This window comes from Falco punctatus (assembly GCF_963210335.1).
Source record: "Falco punctatus genome assembly, chromosome: 2".
Lineage (NCBI taxonomy): Eukaryota > Metazoa > Chordata > Aves > Falconiformes > Falconidae > Falco > Falco punctatus.
In genome coordinates, this window is record NC_137581.1 from 66,364,309 (window position 1) to 66,376,981 (window position 12,673).

General features: G+C 45.9%; 2 protein-coding genes across 3 annotated transcripts in view; both read right to left on the reverse strand.

Annotated features, from left to right (window-relative positions):
- The window catches only part of LIMS1 (LIM zinc finger domain containing 1), a 76,491-nt gene extending 72,450 nt beyond the window's left edge, over positions 1-4,041 (reverse strand). The window contains exon 1 of the mRNA XM_080377462.1: positions 3,861-4,041. Coding sequence (XP_080233588.1) covers positions 3,861-3,907 — 47 coding nt within the window. The 5' untranslated portion in view covers positions 3,908-4,041. The remainder of the gene's footprint in view (positions 1-3,860) is intronic.
- A 6,088-nt stretch (positions 4,042-10,129) lies between these two features.
- Positions 10,130-12,673, reverse strand: part of GCC2 (GRIP and coiled-coil domain containing 2) — a 28,535-nt gene continuing 25,991 nt past the window's right edge. For both annotated transcript variants that reach the window (XM_080377399.1, XM_080377398.1), the window contains one exon: positions 10,130-11,969. In XM_080377399.1, the coding sequence (XP_080233525.1) occupies positions 11,899-11,969 (71 nt within the window). In that variant the 3' untranslated portion in view covers positions 10,130-11,898. The remainder of the gene's footprint in view (positions 11,970-12,673) is intronic.

The following is a 12,673-nucleotide window of genomic DNA, read 5'->3' on the forward strand; positions in this document are numbered from 1 at the left end:
TGAGGGTGACGTGCACTGTAACACATCACTAAAACAAGGACCACATACATGGCTGCTTGATTCATGGTATGGATAGCTTATGCAAGGGAAGGCTTTGGCTATCAAAACATGACTGTCGGTTTGATTTTCCTTGTCATCAGCACCTGCCATCATGGAAAGACCTGACGTGAGTAATTTCCCCAACTATCACGCTGCTTTTAGCACAGCTAATAGTTAAAGCCTGCCTATGCTGAAAAGTAATGAGAGACCGCATTATGCTACAGAGTGAAAAACCTTTAAACTGTGCTTTGGAGATAAACAAGGCACAGATGAATCAGGATGTCCAACCTAACACACTTAGCACAAAGCCACAGTTGCAGGAGCTGAAAAGCCTGCCTTAAGTGCTTCAATAATAAATATTTTATTGTGACTTCAAAAAGAATTTGTTAACTATGCAAACCATCCTCCGTGTATTGCAGGACATTAACGGCTCCCCTGCAGTAACTGTATGGAGCCAGTTCTAAGAAAAAGCCCTCTGCATTAAAACTGAGATCGAACTGCAGCATCACATTTGGCTTCTTATTTATGGAGTCCCCTGTCAAAGCCAGTAACACTACAAAGTGCCCACATTTTTGAGCTTCACCATCTACAGAGGAACAAGAGCTGTAAATCCACTAAGTCTATGCTAGTTTTTCAAATGTAGCTATGCTTTGAATAAAGAGGAGCTTGCTTTGTTCAGTATTTTACTGCATGCTGGCCTGTATCATTGCTACAAAGGAAAACTTAGTTTGTGCTAGGAAACTACAAAAGCTTAAGATAATAATGGTTCTGAACTGCAAGCACATGTTTTTCTCTGAACCGCACAAGAAACTTACTCCAACGATAACATATCCAGATGAATTCAGCACAACCAGCTGGAAAAGCTGCCCACAAAACTCAGAGGACATTTATAAAGCAAGCTAGCTATCAGCCCCAAACAGCGCGGCCAGCAATCCCAAACGACAGACCACTACCCAGCACCAACCCAACTACAGGGCACACTGCACATCCCTCCCCAAACCTCTCTCCTTAGGGCATGCTGATCTCCCAGCGTGATGCCCAGTGAGATGGCGGTGCCTTGGGTAAGGGGTGTTTAGGTCACACTGCCAGCCTGCCGGTTCCTTTCATTGCAAAATAAAAGCCACAGCAGAGACTCAAGTTCAAATAGCCTCCATAAAGTGGAGGGGGGGGGGGCGGGGGGGGAGTTAAAAAGAAAAGTTTCCCTAGGAGAAAAACAAACCCCATGCGTGTACCTGCCAACCAGATGTCTGCTGCTCTTCCGTGTACCAAATCTGGAGAGAGACCTCAAGTCATTCTTTCCTTTTTTGTTTTCTTCCCCAAAACTCAGGTTAAACTCTCTAAATCAGAGCAAGAAGTCAAGATCCAAAACTTCTGAGGAGTTTCAGCCTGTGGAAGCCTTTGAGATCACCTTATATTTTGTTAAAATGTGGTTTTGAATGAAACATTTGCATTTTCAGTGGTTTTTTCCCCCAAAGAATCAAAATAAGAAAATGAACCAATTTTTTTAATTTCCTCTCCTTGCATTTTACTAAATCAAAATGTATCTTACACAAACCTTGCCCTTTTGTTTTATTTTGACCTCAACAGACTGGAATCACCCAAAGAAAACCCCTTCAGCCAGAAGTCTTGTAACCAGCTCCCCCAAAGGAGCTGACCCCTGCAGCCTCTACCCACCTTGCCGCCCTGCCAGGGGAGCCACACTCCCTGCCCTGGCCAGCAACTCCCTCTGCTCCCTTGAGCCACGCTTCTGCAAGAATCAACTGCACAGCACCTTCAGCTCCTCAGCCACAGCACAGCACAGTCCTTGACAGGGCGATTCACCCCAAAAAAGGGGTGAGAAAAGACGAACAGAGGGGGCCAGCCAACTTAGGCAAGGGGCTCCACATCCAGCCCTCGCTGGGCAAGCAGTTCATATCCAGAGCACGTCAGCAGCAGTGGGACTCCAGGCTGACTCTCAGCCATGGGAGGATTTGCTCGGCCAGGAGGGAGCACGGCTCGTCCCCGCTGGCAGGGAAGGATGCTCAAGTCACCGGCCGTACCCCGGGATAGGCGCTCTGCCGCTGGATGTGCCGCCCACCTGCCTGCCCGCTGCGGGATGCACCGCCTGCGTTTTGCGCTGAAGAAGCTCCCCCCCAAGACAGCGCTGAGGGAGGTGGGCTGCTCCCACCAGAGCACTCTGCTGCTTCATCTCAGCAAGTTTGTGCAAGCATTGGCTCTCGCCTGACTTTGTCCCAAAATTTCTCACCATGCCAGGGGTGTAGCCTAGTTCATATCCTAGGAAGCGTGTACCAGCAGGGCAGCTGGCCTGCTCCCCAACAACTTCAGCAGAACAGATGCCAAACGTGTAATTGCTCTATTTACCCGGAGAGGTGAGCTCCACACCCGAGCCGAAGCACCTGTGCGGGCTGGATGACACGCAGATCCTCACAGTCACAAGAAACTGATGCTCAGGGCACATACACCGGCAACCTGGCCACTTTTGGAAACACAGAAAGAAGCCCAGCCTGGAAGCACCCATCACCCACTAAGAAACCAAGTGGCTTTTGGAACGACTGAAGAAAAAACAGCTGTCTTAATACTGATGAACATCTGAACCACGCTATCATCTTTTTCTCAGCATGTGGCTGCAGAGCAGCTAGAACTAAAGCTGGGCAAGGCTGGTGAGATCCTGCTGCCTCCCCTGCCTTTGCCCGGGGCACTGGGGCGCTGACCCCGGGAGCGGAGCCGGCTCAGCAGCCTGTCCCGTCCTACCGCACCGTGTGCCACCATGGCGGACCCAGCTCAGCTTGGCTTCACCGCTGCCACAGGTTTCCTCCAAAGGCGTGGTGCGGAGCTGGAGGAGTTCACAGTGGAGATCAGGTGTGGGAAAGATAAGGCGGTCTTTCGCCAGGCTAAAGTCTGTGCGCCAGTAGCCGTCCTCACCCTGCAGCCTGAGCCAGCTACAAAATCGCTCTTTCACCTTCCCTCCACCTCTGGTTTCCGCATTAGCGCAACACTTGCCAAATGCTTGAATTAGGGACGTTGCTTCCCAAGACGCTACCACAACGGGTGAGGCTTCGAAACAGCAGGCGATCAGAACAGCCTTTGCTTTCCGAAACCCATCCCCATTAACCTTTCCCGAAAGCTACTCAGTAGTTACGGGATACGCACAACGCTACACGGATCTCGCCACATAAACCCCGAGGTGATTTCGCACCAGCCTTTTAAAACCACCACCTCCCGCAGGGAAAGGCGCCTTTTCACGCAAGGGCACCCACCCGTGCTCACGCCCCGTCCCAAGCGCCTTACACGTGAGCTTTGGGTACCAGCCCCAGTTCTCTGCAGCGGGGCCGCGCCAGCACCCCCATCCCCCTCCCATCCCGCGCCGTCCGGGAGCGTGACCCCGACGGGGCGATGGGACCCCCGCCGTGCCCGTCGCTGCCGCCCGCCGCGGTGCTGCCGGAGGGAAGGGGAACGTTCCCCCCGCGAAATGAGAACTCCACGGGGCGCGGAGGCAGCGCACCTGCACGGCTGCACCCCCGGCCCCCCGGCGGGACCCCGGCCCTGCACCAGCTCGACCGACGGGCCACCCCAGCGCTTCCCCCCCGCCAGAGCACGGGGCCGCCGCCCCCCTTGCCCCGCAAGGCGCGGGCGCGGCGGGACAGGGGATGCGCCTTCCCCGGGGCACCGGGGTGAGGAGGGGGGGGTTCAAACAAGCGGGCAGCGGCCGGTGACAGCGGCCCGGCCGCGCCGCGCCGAGACAAAGCGCCGCCCTCGGCAGCCGCCCGCCGCGGGAGGCGGGACGGGACGGGGCGGGCGGGCGGCCCCCGCGCCTCTCCTACCTGTTACAGGTCATCCCCCCCGCCGCCGCCGCCGCCACCCCCAGCATCCCGCCGGGGCGCTTCTGCTCCCGCGGAGCGCCCGCCGCCGCCGGGAGGAGCCACGCCGGGCGGCGATAATGGCGCTGGGCGGCAGCACCGCCCGCACCCGCCCGCCGCCGCCGCCGGGGGGCGCGCTCCGCCCGCGCTGCTGCCGCTGCCGTGTGCTGCGGGCAGGCCCCGCCCCGGGCCGCGCGGACAGGCGGGAGCGGCGCCCTCCGCTTCCGCGGCCGGTGAGGGGAGCGCAGCCGCCGCCGGGCGCCGGGGGGCCGGGTCGCGCTGCTGGCCCCAGCCGCGTCCCGGCGGGCCGGGGGCGGTCAGTCGGGCCGAGCCCGTGGCACCGGGTGACCCCCGCCCCGTACCGGCACTCCGAGGCACCGCGCGGGGGCCGGGCTGCAGCGCCCCGCCGCCTCACCTGAAGCAGCTGCCGGTCGGGCGCCCGGTGCTGGTTTCCTTCCAGAACAGAAAACTCCTGTCAAAACAATTCCAAGTATTTTTACTATTTCTGACACGTGGTTGCGCAGAACTGTGGTGTTTCTCTCAAGAGAGCTGTCGCCTCGCCTTAAGGTGCCAAATACGTTCAGGCGAGTGTTTGCTGGACCACGATTCCAGCTTTAATCGACGTTATTTAATAATGTAACGGCACCGACAAGCAGTTGTGTGGGAAAAGGCCAGCCCCTTGCCCAGGTTCAGCTGCCTTTTTTAGAAAGTAAATACAAATAAGTAACCTTCGACACTAGTGCTGCCAAAACGGAGGGCAGAGGCCCCGCTTCACTGGGGGAGAAGCAAAACCATGCAAGCTTCGGAGACACGGGCAAACCAAAACAGCATTACAGAACAGGCAGGATTGTTAAGCTACCCCCTGTCACCACCCCATTGCCATCCTTAATAACAGAACAAGGGAGCGGCGTGGTGAAAAAGAGAAATGCAAATGTTTGACTGCCAGGATTAAGGAAGTCTCTATGGCTCCAAGAAGATGGCATGCTCAGGGAATATGTTAAACCCAGGAAAAAACAGCATAGGCAGGTACAAGTGAACATGCATCAGAAAGAGTAATTTGAAATACATGTACATGGCCTACAGCTACCTCAGTATCCATTAAGACCAGGAAAAGAATGTAAATTCTCAGGGCTATAAGTCACAAAAGACACTTGATGACTGTGCTACCAGCATAGCTCTAGAAGGAACTACAACTCTAAAAACAAAGAAACACCACCCTGCCTGCTGGATTTTTGTTTGTTTGCTTGCTCCTTGGCAGACTTCAGTTTTGCTTGCCAAGTTTAGGAACCCAACTGTAACAACATTTTAGCATCACAGGGAATACATTTCTGCACAACAAGGGAAATAAAGTATATGCTTGAAAAACAGAGGGGATGGTAAGCCAGAAGAGGGGGAGGTGATCCTTCCCTACTACTCAGCACTGGTGAGGCCACACCAGAGGGCTGAGTCCCCAGTAGGAGACACATGGCCATACTGGACAGTCCTAACAAAGGGCCACAAATATGGTTAGGGGGCTGGAGCATCTCTTCTATGAGGACAGGCTGAGAGAGCTGGGACTGTGCAACATGGACAAGAGAAGGGTCTGGGGGATATTACTGATTTTCAGAAATACCTGAAAAGGGAGGGTGCAAAGAGGATGAAGCCAGGCGCTTTTCAGTGGTGCCGAGTGACAGAACCAGAGATGGTGGGAATAAACTGAAACACAGGAGGCTCCCTCTGAACATCAGGAAACACTTTCACTGTGAGGGTGACCCAGCGCTGGCACCGGTTGCCCAGGGAGGTTGTGGAGTCTCTGTCCTTGGAGATACTGAAAAGCAGTTTGGACATGGTCCTGGGCAACTTGCTCTCAGTGGGCCCGCTTGAGCTGTGAGGTTGGACAAGTGACCTCCAGAGATGCCTGCCAACCTCAGCAATCCTGTGATACTGTTAAAAAGACCAAAACAGGACCACACCACCCCTACCCCCTAAAAAACCCCAAACCCCCACCCCAAAACCAAAATATCCACTCATTTTAATGCATCTGTCAGCAGAGCTTCCTTGTATCATCTAAGTACTCATTCTGTGCCAGTTGAAGGTAATAGTAGTCTTTTGTTTTTTTCTAATCAACTTTGGGCAGTCTGCCATTACTTGTAGGCAGCTTCATGAATGTCTTCAATTAACCTCAGTTTGTCTGCAAGGATTTCAGGGCCTCTCCCTCCTCCTGGGGGGCCATACAAGGCAGTTGTCCCTGCCTGCTAAGCCCCAGATGAAGCGCAGCACTTCCAGCCAGCATAGCCTGAAACAGGGGGAGGTGGCTGGGCAGACATGCAGCTACCAGGGCAGCAAACTCCAAACAACCAGTAAATTCTGGAAATAATTAACAGGTGGCACCAGCCAGCAAGAGCAGCCGTTAGGGTCCTTCCTTTAGAGAGCACATTAATAGATTTAATGGCAAGTGAATTGCACCATGTGCAGTTTTCCCATGCTTTTAAGGACAACATCCCTAGAGCCTAGTTCGCTAGCAATATAATCTCAAAAGTAGCAAAGGCATTCATACAGAGTGGGAGAGCCTCCCCCAAACATGTACTTATGCCAAATGCTAAGTCCTAGCAGCTTTCGCAAATGCTGTACCAAGCCAGGAATTCAGTTTCACATTTTGCCTCCCTAGGCTCTGCGCTTTGTAGCAAGTTTGTGCCTTAGCTTTGGGGTCTGATTTAAATTTTTGCTGTGTCTTACTGTAATAATTCTTAATTGTTAATAATTCCCCATTACATAGTATTAGAGCATGCTGACATTCTAATAAACTTGTAAAATTCAGCCCAGAATACTTAGGCAAATAATTTATAACAGGAGGCACAAACACACACTGCAAACTTAGAAGAAAAAAGGTCATGCCTTCCAGTCCAGTATAATGACAAGCTACAACCATTTTCTTCCTATGCAGTTTTTAAAAAATATGGTAATCTGCCTACTTATTCATCTTTACAAAACCATCACAAAGTTAAACATCCTACTGCTAATGCACTTGGCATCAGGAGGAGAAGTGCCATTATCCTCAGCAAACAAGTGAGGAAACAGAAACAGAGAAATTGAAATTAAATTCACAAAGGAAGCATGTGGCAAGACCGGGACCTTGGACTCCACGTCTCCAGACCAGCATATTAATCACAAATGTAATCTCCCCCCACCGCTAGATTAGCGTGAAAACCAGTTTTAGGTAGACATATGTTTTTGATACTCTGTTTCCAGAGCACTTTAAGTCTTCCACCACTGTTGAAATGCCAACATAATGTACTGTGGCTGGCAGTGGCAGAAGTGACAGGACAGGACAGGACTGTTCAGATCTATACATATTATCAGCTTTGCTGACACCAAACAATACCATTATTGTAGGTAGAAAGGGTTATTGGGGAGACAGATGAGAAGGCAGCTACTTGTTGAAAGAATTTGACTGCCTGTCTCTGATCACGAATTTCAGCACTTGTACATGAAGTTCTAATTTCAAAAAAAGTTGTAAAATTTTCCCATAGTCATGTGAAGAGACTTCAGTAAGTAACTTACAACTATTTGCTCTAGCTTTTGCTTTCTCCCAGAACTTCATGCAACTGCAGATGGTATATTCTTCCTTATGTTGTCATTGACTCCTGTGCCTGTTAACACAGCAATCCCATGGTTGTTTACCTTAATATAATCACTGGATTTCAGCTTTAAACTGTGTTCATGTTCTTCATCTTGTACCTCCAAAGCCATAAATTTAAAGCACAGCAAAGGGAACTTTGACGATTTAAGTATGAATGATTTTTGAACACAAGGTGTCCAGCTTAACCATTTCTAGCAAAAATGAATCAATGAATTCACCAATTATTTCACATTCTTGCTCTGCATTAATAACTTCACAACTCAATTGCAAAAATAATCTTTGATCACCATTTGATTGCCATAAAAATACATAAAAATAGTATGTAGTTTACTCAGAACACTAAAACTTATTGTAGTGATTATTCTGACATCCTTATAAAAGCAAAGGCAAATTTCTGCTTCATGCATTTTAGACATGCCTAGTATATTTGGTTTCACCTATTCTTGGAAGATGGAAGGAGATTGTGCAATAACAGGGAGGTGGCTTTTATAGATCAGTCTCAACCCCCTGCAAAACTGATCATAAAAATTCCATATTTAGCTGTATAAATTTCTGCTTCCATGACAAGGTCAGTAATTGGACAGACAGACCAAGAGCTAAAGAAAAAGCTTATGGCAGCACCACAAAACAGGTACTTTAAAAAGTAACTTAATGACTTTTGGAAATCATGGTATTGCTCTCACGTTTTTGAGGCTTGTACGCCACTTGCATAATATGGAAATTTGTCCACAGCAACGTTTAGTGGGATACTTTAAAAAAAGCTCAGGGTCTCTACTCAGACTGAAAGCTTAGTCTACATCAATAGATTAAGCTATGAAAAGAGTTAATATACAGTTATCCTTTCTGTTTATCAGGCTATTCTGATTATGCTCCACCTATCATAAAAACATAAGCTTCTCCCTGAGCCACTCCAAATGCCTAACCTACCCATCAGAAATAGTTTTTCAGTCATCACTGTTCAACTGCAGATGTAGGGAACAAATCTGATGGCAAATCCTGCTGACAAATCCATTCTTCTCTACTACATATGGACCATATTTTAGCACAAGCATTTCTAGATATTGCAAGATCAGCAGTATCACCATTGCTTAAAAAAAAAAAAGTCATTGCTTGATGACAACAATTTGATGCAACTAGTTATAATACCTGTTTATTATTTTGTAAAGTTATTTGGATGGTTTTGCTACTGCCAGTGTTCAGAGGTACTCCAAACAGAGGAAATGTAGCTCAAGTCAAGCAGCACAGAAGTCAAATATCTTGGGATGGCTAAAGGATGGGGGGGTGGGGTGGGGTGGGGGATGACACCAAGTTCCAACCCAAAATACTGTAAGCCATTTTCCTATGTTAAACTCTTTGCAAGAGTTCCAAGAACAAATAGGTACCTCTGCTCCAGAAATGGTCTGAAAGTTCTCAGAACAAGCTTTGATTTTCAAGCAATAGAACGATAACCCCCCCTCAAATCCTATACTCGTGTACAGCTGCTACCCATAGTCTAGTTTATCAATTTAAAACACTTTCAAAGGCCATCATAAGAGGACTGGGACTGTGCCCATGCCCAAAATAGCACATTTCTTTTTACACTGATTACCTTTACCTTGGAGTCTTAAGACGCCTACAGGCAGTCAGCTGACAGCAAAAAGAATAAATTATTTACTAATACAAAAGTGGATTGAATTGCTGGAGCAATAACTGATGTGCATTTTTCCATTTTACTATCTTTAGTCTTCATTATTCAATCCAGCCTTGATCTTCAGGATGAGCCTGAGGTACACGGGACAGGAAGAAAGCTCTTGAACCTAACACACACCTTCTCATCCTTGCAAGACAGTATGATAAATTTTAGATCAAATTCAGTTTGAAAAGTAATCAGATTGTTATTTCTCTTCCACTAAGCATATATACCATATATACATTTATATGAAAGCTGTTGGAAGTCAACTTTTAATTATCAGGCTTTCTTATTTGACTGTCTTACATCCATTTGTTATGTCAACTTCTTTTCACTTTACGATCCCCTCTCTGACCCCATATTTGTATAATAAACATAGCCTAACATAAAATGGATGGCAAGAAGATAAACACACCAAGCTCTCACTTCAATCCAACCAACCACCTTACCTCTTCATCCACAGAGCATCTATCTTTGCACTAGGACAACCACAGATACAGAAAAAATTATCACAGGGAAGTAGGGAAGAGGTCGTTAAGTCCACTTTAAGGCTGACATTAGGAAGGAGTGCTGATTTATAAGGTGTCTAATATTTAAAGTTAAAATACTAAGTGCAATCCTTCCAACAAGCACATTAATACCTTCTGCATCCCTCTTCTCCATGTCAGATATTGTCAGATTGTTGGTGACAATTTATTAACAAAGTACTTTAAATGAACCCTTAAAAAAAAAATTGAAAAAACCCACATAACAAATTTCTTTTCCATTCATCCAGAAGTATCCATCACTGTTACTGTATCCCAAAGAAAAGACAGTAGCTACTACACCAGATGCACAAAATCTTCTCTTTAACGCTACTGTAAACATCCCCTTGTTTTCTACCTTGCTCCTGACCAGCATTTTCTCAAGTAGAAACAGACATTCAAGGAAAAAAGAAAGGCACTCTGTTGGGTAAAGTTGAATTTTATTGAACTGATGGCCACACGAAAAGGCCATCAAAGATATTTCCAACGAAAACATCTATTCAGACTAGCAATTCTGAAATTACTACAACAAATATACTTTTACCTCTTCATACATTTGGTTTCTCAGCTTGTGGGTGGTAGCTACTCTTTGCAAGGCTCCTAAGGGAGGTATTTTCACAGTACCAGTAATAGTAGAACTAGCAGTTGGTTGAGGAAGTAATTGTGCACTGGGTGAAGCCAAGGCATAACATAAGCCAAATGAAGCACTGGTGGTTAAGCTGCCTTCAAAGCCACTTAGTACACACTAAGGAGAATTTTGAAGTATACCTCCACAACTTCACCTAAAGATAGATAGGAAAGGAAGAATATTGTTTAGTATTGGTATGTATACCAGGGCATGTTTCCCTGTAAAACAGCACAGACAGCATGAAAATATGAGTGAAAGGGATGGAAAGACCCTGGCTGAAAGGTTAAGCAGGGTTTAAACACATGTGTATGTATTTTAATTACTTTCAAAAAAATTAAGATGGTGAAATGGTGAAATGCAGCAAGGTGGATAAAGGGGAAAACAAGACTGAAGCTAAACAAACATGCCGTGCTGATAACAGAAGTAGTAATTATATGGCAGATATTTATATTTCTTGAAGAAAAAGAAACATTCTGTTGAATAACCTGGAACACAGATTATCTCATCTGTGCAAAAGATTTGTGCAAATGATGTGTGCAAACACAGAGAAGAGAGAGAAGGGTATAACAACTTCAGTCTTTAGAATATTTAAAAGATGCATCTACTGACAAAAGCTCCGTCCTTTTCTCTCAGAAGTTATTTTTAGGAGTTTGACCTATGGACTCAGATTCTTCCTTTAGTGTCTTCAATATGACTAAGGCAGACGAAAAGACTGCTTCTACTAAGTACAGACATCACTACAGTAATGAAACATTCCTTCCTGGTCTTGAACACAAACTTCCAGCCTCAGGTTAAAAAGCCATAGCTTCGGCCCTTTCTCCCAAAGCTTCAGCTCACTTATGACCTCCGATTCTTGGAGTACTATCCCAAGACTTCCATAGATGCCGTTAATCTTTACAACAGTACCATACTCTACATGTGCCAAGCATCGTGTTTCATACAGTTTTAGGCACCGTCTATACTTTGTGGACCGCTGCCTTCATATTTTCAATCGAGCTTTTGCAGAAAGAAATAAATATAACCAAGACTAAAAATTTAGTCAAGTCAAAGCAGAAAATGCCATTTCTGTTTCCCAATGATCTTACATTTTGTAAGCATCAGCAGAGAGGAAATAATTTTAATTTCTTCAACATGCAGAGAATAACACTAACAATACAGATGAGCGAGCTGAAAAAAATACGTTAAAGAAACTGTAAACACTTTAAAATGCTTTAAGTCTGAAGTCTAGTTATTCCAGTTATTCAAAAGCGCCATCACAGACAGGTTCATCAAATTACGTTTCCAAGCAATTTGCAATTAATTTGTCATTTCTCATTATACTACTGATCATCAGCTTTAACATTTACAAGAGAAATAGTTGAACTGCTGTCAGAGCATATTATACAACAGTCTGTCAGAGCTACTGCAGGCTTCTTTCTTAGAAGAGCCCCAAAAGCTGAAAATAACACACAGAAATAAAACCCTGTAGTTCAGTGCTATAACACCAACAGATTGTTGTTCTACATTAAGATTTCTATTTTGCCACTGTGGAATGTGTTTAAAAGTTGAGTGTTCCCACTGTCTCATCGAAGTCCCGACCAGCTGTGAAGGTATGAGGCCCACCCAGAGGGCCGTGAGGAACTCTCTTCCTCACCTGGAGGAAGAAGAAAAAACACAGTTTAAACTAAGGTTATTAACTAAATGACGCAACGTCTAATGTATGTGACCTTTTTTCGCCCTTTGCCTCTGCTCTTTTTCAAATGCTGCCATCGTAAACTTGTTGAGGAGGTAACATTCAACGCTTACTCTTGGGCTGCCATAGAAATGTTCATGGATTTTATCACCAAATTGACTTTACTTCAGGGGTACTTAAGGATGTTTTGAAGAGGCCATCTATCACCTTTCTTCAGAAAAATCCAATCAGTGTTTGTTAGACTACCAAAACATCATCAAAATTCTATGGACTTAATTTACAGCACATCTTTCCAAACACAAAGCCTATCATGAAATACAGTATTTTGCCACTTCACTTATTCATGTGATCTTGTTCGTAAGTTTTAAGTACTTACATATACATACGGTACTTGCTCTTCATATTGATTTTAAAACGAAGTATAGGTTACTTGCTAATGAAGTACAAGAAGCTGCAAGTTGTTATTGAGAAATGACAATCAAAAAGTGTTTTTAAGGGGACAAACAGTATCTGAAGCAGAGCCAGAACATTATTATACAGTCAGCTCTTGGGTTAATTTCTTGCAAAGGCTTAACTCTTTTTCATTCCTTCACTAGTTCCTTTATTTCTTAAACAAAAAGCACCTATCTTCTTGGAGATAATTTTAAAGTTAATATACTGGAACT